The sequence below is a fragment of the Centruroides sculpturatus genome, unplaced genomic scaffold (genome assembly GCF_000671375.1).
Source record: "Centruroides sculpturatus isolate CEXI.00-Female unplaced genomic scaffold, Cexi_2.0 scaffold1660, whole genome shotgun sequence".
NCBI classification, from domain to species: domain Eukaryota; kingdom Metazoa; phylum Arthropoda; class Arachnida; order Scorpiones; family Buthidae; genus Centruroides; species Centruroides sculpturatus.
The window spans coordinates 1-17,694 of record NW_019385752.1 but is presented as its reverse complement, the minus strand read 5'-3'; the positions used below and the strand labels follow the sequence as shown (position 1 = coordinate 17,694).

Sequence of the window (17,694 nt, the reverse complement as noted above, 5' to 3'; positions counted from 1 at the left end):
CCAATGGTTAAATATTACTGAGAATTTTCTCAGTAAATTTTACAAAAAAATTAAAAATTTTGTAAGCATCTTTTTTATTAATATTATTTAATTTATTTCTGAAGTCAATAGGTGAATTTAAGCAGCATATATTTTTGATATTGTATTTTTCACGTATATTATTCAAGGGTTGACAGTTTTGTAGGAGGTGAAGCACCGAAAAATCCTCTTGTTGACATAGCAGGCAGTGTGTATTTGAAAGATTTATATAAGTATTATTAATAAAAAGCGAGTATTTATTTAGGCGTAGTTGAATTATTAATCGTTTTACATTCAGGTCTATTGGTAGCCATATATAAGGTTGGAACGAAGGGATATTTAAGATGTTGGTGTACCAGGGATGATAATTACTTTGGTTTAAGGAAAGTTGATCTTTATTGATTGATTGAGCGATAGCAGAATTCATCAAAAGAGAGTAACCATATNTTTCTCTCTATTGTTGATTTGTCATTTAGATAAAGTCGTTATTCCTGATGATGGGAGAAACGTATCAACATATACCAATTTTCCCGTTCTTAAACTGTAAGTTATCTTTTCTCGCTCAATTGTTAAAATATCGTTTCGTAATTTTACCTGGGGATTTTGTTTTCGTAGTTCGTAAAAATTTGGTAGTAGATTTTTACGTCTAATTCTTGAGTTAATAGTTATATCCGGGGAGATCTGTACATTTTGCCAATCACCAAGAAGATTTTGTTGTTTTCTACGTATAAATGAAGAAAAGATGAGATCTCTCGTTTGGTTATTATTAAAAGTGATTCTTATTATTAGGTTTGAAGTTTTTGATAATTGAATTATCTCAAGTATATCCTTTTGAGTTATTTCTTGTAAATTTAATGTATTAGTAATAAAGTTGAGTATTTCTGCTTTTGAAATGGTTTTATGATTTGGGTAATTATACATAATTATATTGTTGTAACGATATTCATTTGTTAACGAGTCCATTTTAAATTGTAAAAGATCTTTATCCGTTTGTAATTTGTCTATTTCTTGCTTCAAACTATTAATCTCCGCTTCCATTTTTTTCTGAGTTTCTTTCGTTTCACGAATGTTTTCGTGAATAATATCAAGTTCCTGTTTGATAATTACCATTTGATTAAAGAGTTTGTCGTTAGTTGTATTTATCAAATCCGAAATTTTGTCCCAAAGCACGGAAGTAATGGTGTCTAAAGAAATGTCCGGTTTATTAGTCAAAATTTGTTCAGAAATAGTTGACTCACCTGGAGTATCATTTGCACTAGTTTGCGATGATTTTCGATTATAATTCACTTCTTCGATGCATTCTTCCTGAAGGTTTTCTTCGGGGCAAAAATTAAAGTCCATTATCGTTTTAGAATTTGATGAAGATGACTGGTTCTTCTTTGTTCCTGGTTGGGTACGATTTAATGGAGGTCTTCCTCGTTTGAGTGGTGAACGTTGCATAGTAATTATTTTTATTATTGCCAATATAAGTTATAATAAATAATAACAATTTTAAACTTATTAGTGATAGTTAACGTTTAAAAAAAACGATTAAATTCTTATTCTTGGTGTAGAAGACCGAGTGCTCTGAAAAAAACGCCAGTAGCCTCGACGGAAGAACACGCCCCCCAGAGTTAGTAAATAATCTTTATACATAAATTATCTGCCTCAGTTGTACATTTAACTTAGTTTATTTATCTTCATTGTCATTAAATTAATCACACAAAAACATTTAATAATAATGTTTGTAACTATAGATTATAAACAATCATTATATTTAGTGTAGTCATCTAGTTGATAAGCAAAATTTATCACTTAATAACTGGAATCACCAAATTTATTTTGAATAAACTGCACATTCCAACTTTTTGTCATAATTTTTTGGAAAAAGTTCAATATTATTCAGATTATTCAAGTAAAAAAATAAATGTGTAAGTATGGTATTATATTTTAATATTTATTTCAAACTTTAAGTATTATGCTTAAAAAATAATTATTTATTTAATTTTTTTAAAGCCAAATATTCATTGGGCTGCAATTTGAAAAAAATTGTAGACCTATAAATTCCCATTGTTGTCCTTCTGTCTGTCCTTCCTTAATCTTAAGAATGGTTTATGCTTCTAACACAATAAAGTGCTATAAATTAGGACACTTGGCGGATTTTTTCATCTTTATTTAGTTGATACGTTTGGAAAAAATTACACGTTTTGGGCTCTTAAGCCCCTCTTCAGCCAACTAAAACATTTAAAAAGGATATAACATACACATAAAAAAGAATACACAAGTTTTGTATTCTTTTTTATGTGTATGTTATATCCTTTTTAAGTGTTTTAGTTGGCTGAAGAGGGGCTTAAGAGCCCGAAACGTGTAATTTTTTCCACACATATCAACTAAATAAAGATGAGAAAATCCGCCAAGTGTCTTAATTTATAGCACTTTATTGTGTTAGAAGCATAAACAAATAGCAAAGCACGGTTTCATATCATCAACTTAAGAATGGTGTTAGATAGGTGAAAGTCGAGACCAGATATGGAAAGTTTAGGTGCAGGAGTCCCCAATTAATTATATACGAACTTTGGTCTCAACCCAGAAGTCATGTGATTTCAATTCAAAAATTTTCCCAGAATGGGAGTTACATAGATGACTGGCACAACTCTGTTGTTATCAGGAAAAGTATGATGTATAGCAGCAAGATATTACTAATTTGCGATGAAGGGCATATATTTTAAATTAAATTAATTAAAAATATGATTAAAAATTGCAGCTTGGCATTGTGATGATATCACATAATTTTTACTCATTTCTGTTATAATACAGTTAAATAAACAGCATTTTACAAATAAGAAAATGATTTTTCTTACATTATTAAAAGTATTTCACTAAAATTTGTAAAATTATTCATGTCAGATATTAATTATTATAAATTATTAAAAATTTTTAGCTGATGGATTTAGATACGTACAATAAAGAAGAAAGTAAGAATGATAAAAATACTTGTATATCACAGTTAAAATTAACTGATGATAAATTTTCTAAGTAAGTATAATTCTTAATAGGTACTTTAATATGTCAATTATATCTTACTAAATCATATTTAAAAATTTCAGAATTTGTGAGGAGATTCTACTAGAACCTAAATCCAATATCAAAATGCTGACTGATTGTATGAATTATTGGAAACAAATTCCCGAAGGAGAAATGAAAAAATTACTGCAATTTTGTCTTAGGTGAGGTTTAAAATCGTTTTAATTTCAGGAATAACATTACAAACAAACCTTAAGAACTCCTCGTTAAAGTTTTATTGTAAGTTAAAAATAATCAAATAAATTTACTTGAGTTAAAATTTATTGAATACTGTTTTTTAATTTAATTACTTTTTTGGAAATATTGACTTTATTGTATATGGATGTTTATATCTATCTGAGGCAGTAAAGGTGTCAATCCTTTGCTCTGAGGATCCTTATTCAAGTCTAGTTTAAAGTCTCAGATATTACTTACAGGGTATTTTGTATAAAAATGTGATCCATCTATTAGCATTCTGGGATATATGAATTACCAACAGAAATGTTCTTGAGTTGAAGAAAGCAAGAAGGCTTTTTTGCCAAACTGGCCTATCATCTGGGCCACAAACAGCTATTTTCTATCGTGCCAATGCTTAGACACACACATATAGGATTTTCCAGAAATATAAACATCTTAAACCTGATAGATATTAAAGCTAAGTGATTGCCAAATTATATCGGGCTATATTACTACTACTGTTCTTAATTAGATGCTAAGTAATTTGGCACTAGAAGCAGGCATTAGATGCCATCTCTTGCTAAGTTTAATAGTAGTTTGGGGGTTTAAGATGTTTATATTTATACATATATACCATGCCAGGGTGGATTTAATAGCCAGCTGAGTGGTATAGTGAGAGTTATAGACTGTAGGCACTGAGTTGTCTCCAGCCAGTGCATTAAGTAACCAAGTATGATTATATTGAAAATTAATAAGTTCTGGAAGCGAGGATTGGATGAAGGTTCAGGTAACATAACTGGCAACACAACCGCATGGTAAGCAGGAGTTGTGGGTTTGAATCTCGCTTTGGGTCGATTCTTTTTTTCCAGAATCTTCTAAATTATTCATTAAAATAATAATAATATTAAAGTTAGCAACAGATGGTATCTAACATTTGCTTCTAGTGGCAAATTACTTAGCATGTAATTAACAATAGTATTAGTAATATAGCCTGATATAATCATGCAATCATTTGACTTTAATGTATTATCCAGAAGTGTCTTCATCACATTGTCTTATATAGATGTGAGGAGGTGTTGGGAGATTGGATATATCAGGGCATGAATACACTGTAGGCAGGCTCTGGATGATCCAGACAGATCACACAGAACAACTTTTGTTCAATGCATTCCAATTTAGAACATTGTTGACCCAAAGTAGATCTTGTGTAAGATTGAAAACATTTGTCACATTTACATTGGATTATTTACTGGAGTTATCAAGGTTTTAGTTGTCTATCCAGTTACATGAAGAAGTTAATTTCACTCAATACAAGTTTTTTAAATATGTAGAAGTTAATACACATTTAAAGTTTAGAATAATCTGATTTATTAATGTTACATCACGATATAATAATTCTGTCATGTCTAATATCAAAAGCATTGTGTTATATTTAAATCTTTTCACATATATGATTTGATATATGAATGAATTTATTTTATTTTAAAAATGTACAGTAGAGCATCGATTATCCGACTCAATTGGGGACTCAGGTTGGTCGGATAACCGAAAAGAACGAAAAAAATGCATTATTACTATAGTATATTAGTATATCCCATGTAATTAGTATATTAATATATCGCTATTAACCAACTTTGCGTTGAATTTTCATTGATGTTAAGCCTAACAAATTTTTTTTTTTTTTTTAATAATAATCGTGGCTATTGTATCGTTAAAAATTTTTAAATCATTTTATTGCTCACAAAACAAACAACCACTCATAATTAGAAAATTAAGTCTGGTTTAAATACTGGCCTCCCTTCAATGGTCAAGCCGTGTTGCCAGCTAAAACACACAAAAATTTAACAAAAATAATATTAAAGTAGCCAAGACATAGCCAAATATTATAGTGCCACATCACTAGCGGACATTTGAAATTTGCCTATTAGAACGGTCAGTTAACCGATGCGACGGTTAATTGGGGGTCGGATAATCGATGCTCTACTGTATTTAACATTTTAAATATTTTCTAATGAATTACTTTTTTCAGTGTAAATGATGATTACTTTAAGAATAATTTTAAGTCGGATGTTAATCAAACAGATACTGATCTTTGTCCGTATTGTCCAGAAAGAGCAATGTTCTTGTATCCTTTACAATGTTATATATATATTTTTTTTCATTATTTTATTTTACATAGTTTTAATAATACATTTGTAGTTTATTTTAAAATTTATGTTTTTATACATATAAACAGGAATTTTGAGGACTAAAAAGTAATTCTGCTTATTTATTTTAAGGGATTTTTACCTTTTAAAATGCATTTCAAATTAATACTTGATTGTATGTTTATTGGAACTTAGCATAAAGTTGCTATTGAGAACAAATCATACTGGAACACTTCTCTTCATGGGAAAAGTAGATTTTTATTTTCTATAATTTACAACAGATATGTATTTCAGGCTTGATTCTCCTCTTCAGTTTTTATTATATTATGTACATCAGTAAAACTATATAATAAATTACAGAATGTATGTAATAATTATTTATATTTAACATATGTGTAACTCACAAAAATTAAAAAAAAATAATTACTTAAAAATAATTATAGTGACAACTGGAATAACTAATTATTAATTAAAACTGAAATAAATTTTTAAAAATAAGTAAATAAATAAATATAATAAAATGGTGTTAAAAAGTAAAAAGAGGGTATACCTGTAAAAATAAAAATATTTTAGTTAAAATGTTTAAAAAATTGACTAATAAAGGTAGTAAAAATATAAAACCTCTAAAAACCATTAAAAACAAGGTGTAAAGGCTTTCACTGTATGTTTATCAGGAGGTCTGATACTTCATATGATACAGTGGATTAAAAAGGGAGAGGGAGAATATTTTAAAATAATCTCTTCTTACTTTGGTAGTAACAGTTGCCAGATCTCACTGATGTCATTGTTTAAATTCATTGTATTAATTTCGTTTATTTTAATAATATCAATATGTTCAAAAAAAATTTTTTTAAGAATTTTGATGCTGTCAAGTGAGATCTTCAACTGGCATGATTGCAGTGTGTAGCAATCGCTGAGTTGTTGTAATTATACTTCATAGCCCTTATATGCTCTCTTATTCTGATTTTTAACATTCTATCTCATCTCATTTTAAATCTCAAAACTGCCAATCTAAATTTTAAGTATGGTAATCAAAAAATTTTTATTAATATAAAAATGAATTTTACTTGAACGTTAATGAGAAAGGTGACTTTAGTATTTGTATTCACAACAAGGATCAAGAGTTAGAATTGAAATTAACCAATAAGAACTAACTAATTTCTTATCCTTGGTCATGAATATAGCTGCATTCATGACCAATTCAATCGTGAGAAGTAAGAATTATTTTAATGTATTTTACTTGAAAATTAATGTGAATACAAGAAATAGTTATTTGAAAATAAGAATTAGCAATATTTGACCATTTATTTCTAAGGATAACCATCCATGTTACACAAAAGCAAGTATCATCTTACATTTGGCTACTGTTCTGCTAAATAAAATAATAGTTAAAGTAAATTTTTTATAGTTATACAAGTATATAACCAAGCCTAAATTATCCCAATAATCAAATTTTCTTTCTGAATTATTACAAATATAGTTATAATCCCATACTTTGTAAGCTCTGTTGCTTAGCTTGCAGCAAAGGATGTAATATACAGTACATTCGAGATCCAACATGTTAACTCCATTCTTTTTCAGGGAAATATTATAGCAAATTTTTAAATTTTACTTTTTGATATTATGAACAAAACCAAAAATTTTCAATAAACAATAAGATGAAACATTCACAAAACCAGTTCTCTTCTTAAGATTACTTGTCAAAACGAATAATCTTATGACAAACAGTTCAAAGATAGATTTCATTTCAAATATTTATTTTGTTGTTTTCAAGAATTTAAAGAATGTTTTTACATAAATTAAAATATGTAATGCTTTTTATTCACATTTTTTGTTCCTAAAGTGTTGATAAAACATCTCTATGTTCGATACAATTATAAAGCAGTCAACTTGTATTTATTAATCTACTAAATTTATTATTAATGAGCAGTTATTCATTGTGACATCCTCAATTCCAGGCTGCAATTTTTAATCATCTTTTAATTTAAAAAAATCACGACTTCTAGTCCAGATCAGAAGTTCTTATATAGTTAATCAGGGTCTCTGGCTCCTAAGGTTTCCATATCTGGTTTTTATTTTCGTATATCTAACTCCATTCTCGAGATTAAAAAAGGACAGATGGACAATGGTGGGAATGGGTCTGCAATTGAAAATTATGGCCCAATAATTCATTATTTGTAATATAATTATATTTTGAACATTTATTAAATCCTTTATTTTTTGCCTTGACATTTAGAAATAAATTATTGAATATACCAATCAGTAATAAATTTTTACAATCATATCTACTTTCTGTGCAGTTTCAAGATATTTTGGTAAGTTTATATATATGTTTTGAATTAAGATTTATCAAGATATGATGATAAATTGAATATTAATCAAGTATTCACTGCATTTCATTTACTAACATTTAGTTGAATTGGCAAAACATGAATAAAAAAATATTATATAATTTAAATTTGGTTAAATTTCATATAGAAACTTGATTAAAAATAAATAAAATTTTTAATAATTTAATGTGACTGGTATTTAAAGTTTTTATCATCATCTCATATGTGCTTGTGTGTACATGCATATACAATGCTTGCATGCATACACATGCAAGTAAGAAAATACATAAATTTATAAAGAGATCTTTATATTTTACAGAATCTTTTGCAGTATCTTCTCTATTTGTTAAAATTAGAGCATAGGTCTGAAACAACATCAGAGCATCCTTCATTTGATGTGGTAATTAAATTATTATTACTATTAAGTTATAAATACATTCTTATAAAAAAAATTGTAGAACTAATTCAGTCTAATTGCTAAAATAATGAATTTTCTCAATCCTATTGTTTAAAAGTATTAAATTTAATAAAATATTAATAAAATTAAAAATGATTTTATTTGAAAAATTTCTGGTATACATAAATAAAGTGCACGTAAAATTGTATAATGTCTGTTACGTGAAATATGAGCTTTAATTATCATTATTTTATGGTTACTATAAATACACAATAGACAAAAGTACAGTAAGTTTTTATTAACATTGTTTTCTTATATCCTTGTTTAAGAAAGATTCAAGTATATTTGTAATCATTTACAATTATCACTGTCAAATTTTCTTTATAAACAGTAAAATCTGTTCTATGAGGTGGGAAGTAAAGATTGGAAGTTGCAAACATGATTCAAGGAGAATAATATTAACTGAATTATAAGAGGTTTGACAATTTTGTGAAGTCATCACAGTAAAAAGCACTACACTACAAATATATAAAGAGATCCTTATATTTTACAGAATCTTCTGCAGTAACCTCATTGTTGAATTTTACTGTGGTTGCCATCAAAGTAGTTCCCTTGGAAAGCTATGCATCAGTGCCAGATAGCATATCATTTATTCTTTGAAGCAATGTGGAACTAGTTTTGCGGAATGGCCTTCAGTGCTACTGTCGTATTACCTTTGATGTCATAATGTCATCAAAATGCCTTCCTTTCAATATTTTCTTTATCTTTGAAACAGTAAAAAGTTTTTTCTGTTTTTGTCTGTAAAGACTCAGAACTGAAGGTCATTCCACAAAACCAGTTCAAAAATTTCTTCAAAGCATTGAAGAGATGCTAGCACTGGTTACTTTGAAGGCAACTACAATAAACTTCAACAATGAAGTATGGAGCACCTTTACTGTGATTGTGATGACTTTGCAAACTTAATTGTCAGACCTTGTATCTTATTTAGATCAATTAGTCTATTAGTCTATGGTAGAATTGGTTTTGTCATGTCATTTTCACTTAACATCACATTTCCAAGAACCTCTCAACAATGTTAAATGAGAACTTGCCATAAAGCCACACCAACTGCCATATAATATTGGGCTATATTCTGGTGATAATAATTTGAATTACTGATTAATTTGTCCCTAGAGGAAGGCAATATTATATGGCAGTTGGTAGACTTTTTAGTAATGAATTGGGTTTTAGAAGATGTTTATATTTGAGAACTTGTTATATAACTAAACATAAGTTGATTAAGTGATAAAGTATCAGTCTACTACTTTATTGATCTGGATTTGAACTTGATCCATGTTCTCAAAATTTATCATAATTAGTGTTGCTAGGGCATCATTCCTTAATTCTTACTCATTGCTGACCAATTCTATTATGGGTCAATACTGTCCATAATTATTGTCACTCTTGTGAATCTGCAATGCTCCAACCTTCATGCACTGATCAATACTTCAATCATATCTAAACAATCTGAATAATGGCATATTTCTTGGACTATAATTCTATGATTTTTCAATAACATTTTTGAATAACATTAGTAAACTATTGAAAAATTTAAAAACTATAGGGAAAAAAATTCAGTATTATTTGACTTATTTAATATCCTACATAAATATATTTTTCATAATTTTACAAAAGTTTAATTAATTTAATTATTTTATAGATTCTTCAATGGTTATCTCTATTAATTGATACTCACTTCACAAATTTTATATTATGCAAGGATCCTCAAACCTATAAAGTTCTTTCAGATATTTCGGACATGATTAAAGTTGCTGTAAGTATTTTTTTCTATTTCTAATTATAAAAAGAATTTAATGTAATCTATTTTATCTGTCAAGAGATTGGTTATGTTTTTTTATTAATAACACAGCTATCCCTCTTTTTATGTGATCTTGATCATTAAGACTCATTTATAACAAGTCTTCGTGCAACTTGAATTTTTAAATGGTGATTTGGAGTCTAAAGTATTTTGCGGTGTCAGACTATACGGAAGAGTCTTGACAGAATAACCAAGGTGAAATGCATTTGGAGATATGCTAGCTCCAAATGCATTTCACCTTGCTGGAATGAGTCCCAACATATCCAGGACAGAATATCCCCAGATTCCATGGTTTTTAACCTACCCGGATTCGTTTCTGGATCCCCTAAAACCAGTAGTCTGATGACTTAACCAACTTGGCCATCCAGTCTTTTTCTTTTTGGGTTGAGAATATATACATGGATATATATTTTATTTTCTGCTCTGTTCCTTATATTTCAGGTTCAATTCAATAAGTATAGCAAATACTATGTTGTAATTGTAACTTGGTAAAAAAGTATGTCCAGATTTTGAAATAGTACACCATTTTCTTGTTTCTGCATGCCTAAGAGAAAAATCTGCTTGAACTGGAAAGTTTATGGCATTTGCAGGTTTTATCAGATATTATATTTTAAAAGATTCCATTACTTACAAATTTTGCTTTATATTCTAATTTTAATACTTTTAGAAAAGTAATAAGGATATTTTTTATATGTGATTTTAAATTTACTAAACAAATTAATTAAATAAATTTAAATTGTTTACATAAATATAAATAATTGATTAATAAGTTTTATAATTATTTTTATTCTTATCAGATTGATGATTTTAAGGATATGGATAACTTGGAATTATTATTGAAAATGGCATGTACTCCAGAAGAAGAATATAGTGAAGAAATGAATACGAGCTGTAAATATTGTATAGAAATTCTGTATATATAACAGAAATGTGTGTTAGTTGATAAATGTTAATAAAATATTTAATTTTTAAAAAAAATTCTTGTTTAGTTTGGTTCTGGTTTAAGTAAATTCTGATTTTTCTGGTAAAAATATCCAAGTTTCCATATTTCAGAAGTAAAATTGTTATGTAAACATCTGTATAAATACAGGGTGTCTGAAAAGTTACTGTTCAAAGAGAAATTTGTAATGACATTAAAGTTATATGTATACAAGAACTGTAAGTCGTATGTTCCTTGTTTCCACTCTGTGGTAGATGACATTACTGCTTCTCATGAACATTTCAGTTTTGGAAGACTTCTTTGCCAATTCCATAACTGGCCCCTGTAGATCTCCAGACCTTGCTACCTTGGATTTTGGGACCTACTAGGGACATTTTTGGCATATCATTTATAAAACTTTTATTAAAATTTTACTTAAACCTTTTTCACTACACAGTAATGTTATCAGATATCCTTTAGAATGATAGAACTAGTATCTTAAAATGGCCATACATGACAGTAAAGATCCTACTGGTTCCACAGAACTTGTTTCTAAGTCAAGTCCTCAGAAATGTTTATAATTGATTCAATCCAGATTTGTTAGTCCTTGTATCTCACTAGCTGTTAAGTGTTGTGGGCCTAACTGAATCCATGATTTAGGAACAAGTGGAGACCTTTTAATACTTACAGAACAGAGAAGTAAAAGGAAAAAAAATTATTGTTAAGCAAGAATAATTTTATAAATAATTTCTTGTAGAAAATGCCAAATATTTCTCTAACTTAAAAAAATTACATGTAAGTTTTACAGTATATTTAAATGAATAAAAAATCCCATGAATTTTTTGGAAAACAATTCATCGGAACCTGTCTCTCACTACTTGGCTGCCTTGTAGTCCTGACTGAACTCAATGCAGTGGTAGTGAACCTACGACATGTAAGGAGAAATCATCTGGTACATAGTGTATCATGATTTCGATTTATCATCTCTCTTTTTCAATCATCCATTTGGTTTATCATATGATCATCCTTTTTTCAATCAGCTTTTTGCATTTATTCTAATTAAAGTGTATTAATTTATTTTATTTAAATATCATTATTCGAAGTCTGAAACTTTGACATGCATAAACATCTTTAGATTAAAGCTAAGTATGCTTACTACATGACATGCAGACTCAAAAAGGTTTGCCACCCCTGTCATAATGGACTTGCAAACAAGGCCTAATTACTTCCCACAGGGCAGAGTTTAAAAAATGTATATTTAAATATGTTAAATTGAATTTATGTTTTTACAGTTTAAAATTACAGGTTTTACAGTTAAATTGAATTTATGTTTTTACAGTTTACTTAATTAAAGAAAGGAAATGTTTTTCTCTTCTGTAATTAAAGTTAACACATATATATATTTTGTTATAATTCTTGTTTGATATTTAACGAATATAGATATTTTTATATCTTTTTCAAGCAATGTTACAATTAAGGATCATCATAAGATTGCCACAAATACAGGGTGAGTCAAATGGTCTTATTTGTTAGACAAAATTTAAAGATTCTTACAGGAATACAAAAACAAACCATTTTTACCTAGGAACATATAGCTGCAAACATCATCAAAGTGTTCTATTATACATGTTGTATAACATATTTCTGCCTGATCTTGTACTTCTAACAACTCCAGGTGGTATTTGTGACTACACGTTCCTGGGTAAAAATAGTTTTTTTTGTATTCCTGACCTACCTTTACAGTTTGCCTGACCTTTTGAATCACCCTGTATAATATAGATAAAGCTAATAAACTCCTAGATATATCTAGGAGTTTACTAACTTTTATTATAGAAGTATATAGAGTAACATAATACAGTTGACTAAGGAGGAATTGAATGGATACAAAATAAATGCAAGTTATATACAAAACACTATTTTTATGTATTTTTATAATTCTTTCCAATTATTGTGTTTTTGGGGAGAGGTTAAATCCCAAAAACCCAACAAATATAGCAATAATAAATAACCTTGAAATTATTTTTGGAGGTTAATCTGTCCCATACATTGGGCCTTGTTCCTCACCACCAGACTGTCCCCAATGCAGGCTTATCCACAATGGTATTAAAAGGCCATCTTATGCCTATAGGGTGGAGGGTCAAAAAGAACTCCAAAATTTTCTGTATAAGTGGTATTTATTATATTCTTAACACGATATAAATCAAGATTAATATATGGTATTGTTTGAATATGTGTATATATGGAATTTCAAAATCTACTGTTTAGAAAATATCAATTGGTTAATACTGTATTAAAATTAAGTAGCATTTTATACAGTAAAATATGTTAGATTATGAAATGTCAAGGAAGCTTAAACATCAACAACTTGCACAATTATTATTATAAAATGTTACACATTACACAATTACATTGCAATTATTTTAACATATATTTTGAGAATATTTAATAATTTAAATAGAAAATTATAATAATATAAATTGTCATTTTATACTTCTGTATTCTTGTGTTTAATATGAACAAATAAAATTAAAGTAGAGAAAACAAATTCTAAACAAGTTTTCTTGTCTTTTTTTATGTTGGGTGAGAGCTACTAGGCTATGAGGTCCTATGGTAAGTTATGATGTGGTTATCAATCAATCATAACTTTATTTATAATAGGCTTTTGCCTGTTACAAAATTTGGGATAATGTGATACATAACATTACATAATCTCATAAGCAATACAATTACAGTCTATACATTCTCATAATTAATTAATAGTATTAAAAAGAATTACAGAATTAATATATTAAATTGATTAACAATAAAAAATCTCTGAGCATAATTATATAGATTATATATAGTAGTCTTTTTAGCTTTATGAAAGAACAAATACATAGAATCCTCGCTATGTTTTAAAAATAAAGTCTCAATATTATATCTTTTCCGTAACTCTTGAGTTCTATTACAAGAACAAGTACAAAACAAATGGAGTTTAGACATGGCAACATTACAACTTATACAAAAAAGTTTAGAGAATTGATAGATAGTTTTATTAATCAGAATAATTTCTCTATTTAATCTTAATTGAATAAAGAACTTTTTGACATTGAAGGATAAATCAGAACCAGTATAATTATTGATGTCTGGATAATTCAGAATAATATTATAACAAATAGAGTTATTATGAGTTTTAACGTCATGTATATCTTGAGACAAAGATATTTCAAAAGCACTCTTAATCAGTTGAACATTATATATTTCATTTAAGTCTGTGTTATATATAAACAGAGTTATTGAGAACCCATACATATTAAATACAGTAGACACTTGATAGACCCAATTTGGTTTAGACTTATCATTAAGCGATTTATTATATAACAATTCCAACAGTAAAAAAAGTAACGATCCATTGTCTCTCAATCGACTCAAAAATTTAACATATCTTCTCATGAAAAAAGGGCCCAATTTGAATCTATTCAATTCAAGACGCAATACCGCTCCAGAGATATTAAAGTCTAACGAAAAGACTTTTCATATAAATTTATTTTGAATAATTTCAAATTTTTTAAAGTACAAAGGACTCCAAATAGGTGCAGCGTATCCACATGAATTTAAAACAATGGAAGAGAATAATCTGAATTGAACTTTTATATTACGAATTTTTAATTTAACAAATAGTTTAACTAAATTGCTGATCAAAGTAGAAGCTTTAGTTTTTACTCTCTTGAATTGCTTTTCGAACGACAAAGTAGATGTGAACATTATACCCAGAAATTTCATCTCTGAGACGATTAAAAGTCTTTCCTGATTAAGAAAAAAAGACATGATGTGGTTATTAATTATACATATTTGTTTATACGCAGGGAATAATACCTTCTAGGCGGAGGTCTTTTAAGGGTAACTGGCCCCTATTCAGGCATTATAGATGCAGAGAAAACTCAGAAAACACGTGGCATCTTGTCCTGGCGAGGCATGAACCCACAATCGAACTTCCAGTGTTCAGGGAACAGAACCGCTTGGCCACTGGTGGGTCTCTAACAAATTCATTTGTTGGATTACTCCATAAGCACATGAGCCACATGCATCCAGAGCAGTGATTCCCAAACTTTTTCGATCCACCGACCTCTTTGTTCCATAAAGTTATACCCAACGCCCCCTAACCATTTCTCTTGTGAGAGAAAGGATCGGAAATATTCTTAGGAAAACTTTTCTATGAATCTCACACTTTGTGCCCTTACCGTACATTGTTCTCAACATCTGGAAATCATTAAATGCAATGTTTCCTCTTATCAGTTTAACAGAGGAAAGGGAACGGCTTTCAGGTACCCCAATTTTGCCTTTGGTTACCATACAATACCCTGCCTCCAGCACCCCCTAGATTTACTCATCACACAAGAGGGCGTTATTGCCCACTTTGAGAAATGCTGCTCCAGAGCCTACCAGTGCCCGAAAGGATAACACTACTGAACACTGGTTGTGGGTTCAAGGCTGGCTATGTGGAATTTCTGAGTTTTTTGTGTGTTTTATTCACTTAAATATGACATTTTTAATAATCTTCCTGCCAAACCAGATTTAGGCCCATGGAAAACCTGGAAACTATGTTGGTGAGGCACAAACTCATAACCATTGAACACTAGTCATGGATTCGTGTCTAACCAATGTGGAGTTTGAAGGTTTTCTTTATATGTCTAACACTTAAATAGCAGTCAATATCCCTTAGAAAGACTTCCTTTTAGATATGTAAATGTAGTAAAATGTATACATCAATGGTTTCGGTTTTTTCTATTCAACTAGATCAGGGATGGGAACCTATGATGTGTACTCACAAAGTAACACATAACCTATCATACTATTTCGGTTTATCATCTGTCTGTTTTAATAATCCTTTCGATTTACAGTGAAATTTGGTTAACTCGAAGTCATCTTCCTTTCCCAATCATCCAGAATACGAATTTACGCATTAAATCAAACATACAGGATTTTGATACAGTTTTTTCATAAACTTTCCGAAACTTTAATTGAAATAAAATAATTAACATTCATTTTTCGAATAATCGTGTAACTGGCGGCGAGTACGCATGTGACTTAGATACTGAACTGCTATTCGAATATGCTTTTTTCGAACTTTTTTTTTTCTCCTGCAGATGGATTTATCCGACTAGTTGACGTAATAAATAAATTAATTTTAAAAAATCTATTATAGTTCCGATTTTAAAAACCACTGATTCCTTCATTTTCGTGACCATTTTATAAGTTCGGTCTTGATCCTGACCGGATTCCAGACTGGTAGGCTGATGCATCTAACCGATATATTTATATATTTATTAACCCTTGCCATGTATTAGAAAAAAGAGAGCAACAAGTGCGACTTCTAACTCAAGTTGTCCCCTGCTGCTGACACATCTCGTTGAAACACCTATACAGTAGAGCCTCGATTATCCGACCTAATTGGAAACTGGAGTTGGTCGGATAATTGAAAGGGCGGATAACCGAAAAGTATGAAAAAATCTATTATTAGGGTAGTATATTATTATATCCCATGTAATTAGTATATTAGTATATAGCTATTAACCTACTTTGCGTTGAATTTTCATCGATGTTAAGCCTAACAAAAATTTTTTAAAATAATAATCGTCGCTATTGTATCGTTAAAAATTAGAAAATTAAGCCTCGTTTAAATACTGGCTCCCTTTCATGGTCGAATGAGTGTTGCCAGCTAAAACACGTAAAAATAATATTAAAGTAGCCAAGACATAGCCAAATATTGTAGCGCCACATCACTAGCGAACATTTGAAATTTGCCGACTAGGACAGTCGGTTAATCGGGGGTCGGATAATCGACGCTCTACTGTAATTTGGCTTATCATGATGACTAGGTGTTTTCTTTTGTCAGCTCGTGTTAGGACCAAGTCATTGTTATTTACAATTGTTTTGCGTGCTTCAGCTGTTTCATTTCAATGCTTTTTGTTCTAAGTTGCTTTTTGTTCTCTTTGTTGATTTATAAATCTAAGACCTTGCCTTGCCCACATCAAATTTACGTCTTGCCCCGCCGCTGATCTGATTCCTTCTTAATCGTCGCTTGTCTGAATGTGAATATCTCGTTCGAAAGACTCTTGTTTTTATAGGTAGCGTGCAAAATTTCAGGTTTTTCTATAAAGGGGTTGCCGAAATATAAGCAGTTGAAAAGTTCAAAGAACTCCATAAAAGCTGTATCTTTCTTATTCATTTGGCGGTGCAGATGCTCCTAGAGAAAGAACAGCACTGGGTCTAGAGAGCTCAAATTTTAAATTTACGCCACTCTCGATATCAGTGAGGTGATGGCAAAACTATCTACCCGCAAAACTGCGGGTAGATAGGTAAAACTTGGCGGGGTCCGATCTCTTGCTTTTATTGCTTCTTAAAATAAAATTGCAACCGAACGAATGATTTTCATTCGAAATGTTTTTCAGAATAAGTTATAAAAAGCTCAAATTTATGCAAATTAAACTTTTTTGTAACGATCGCACTAACAGTATATTGAAAGCATTCTGTGGGTTACCGTCGTGCCGCGGAATTGTTGGTCGTAGCTGCCTCGGGTTTGATACTACAAACTATAGGAATTTCGGATGTTCGTAGTTTAATAAAACTGGAGGCATACCGTAAACGTTTGTAAATTAAACGGTTTCTATAAGCGCTGTAAAATTATGCCCGATTTTAAATCAACTTTAGGCTACTATCCTGTACAGAAGTTATAATTTTGTGTAACTTACAGATACCGATTAAACATTGTAAATAAAAATGAGTTTATTAAAAGATTGCGGCCCGAAATCTACTGCAAACCAAAA

General features: G+C 29.4%; 1 protein-coding gene across 4 annotated transcripts in view; it reads left to right on the top strand.

Annotated features, from left to right (window-relative positions):
- LOC111641787 (nucleolar protein 11-like) overlaps positions 1–12,247 on the top strand; it is a 38,389-nt gene extending 26,142 nt beyond the window's left edge. For all 4 annotated transcript variants that reach the window (XM_023388007.1, XM_023388010.1, XM_023388009.1 and 1 more), the window contains exons 9-15: positions 2,939–3,033; positions 3,105–3,224; positions 5,267–5,362; positions 7,621–7,699; positions 8,034–8,114; positions 9,811–9,924; positions 10,767–12,247. In XM_023388007.1, coding sequence (XP_023243775.1) covers positions 2,939–3,033; positions 3,105–3,224; positions 5,267–5,362; positions 7,621–7,699; positions 8,034–8,114; positions 9,811–9,924; positions 10,767–10,892 — 711 coding nt within the window. In that variant the 3' untranslated portion in view covers positions 10,893–12,247. The remainder of the gene's footprint in view (positions 1–2,938; positions 3,034–3,104; positions 3,225–5,266; positions 5,363–7,620; positions 7,700–8,033; positions 8,115–9,810; positions 9,925–10,766) is intronic.
- The last annotated feature ends 5,447 nt before the right edge of the window (positions 12,248–17,694 follow it).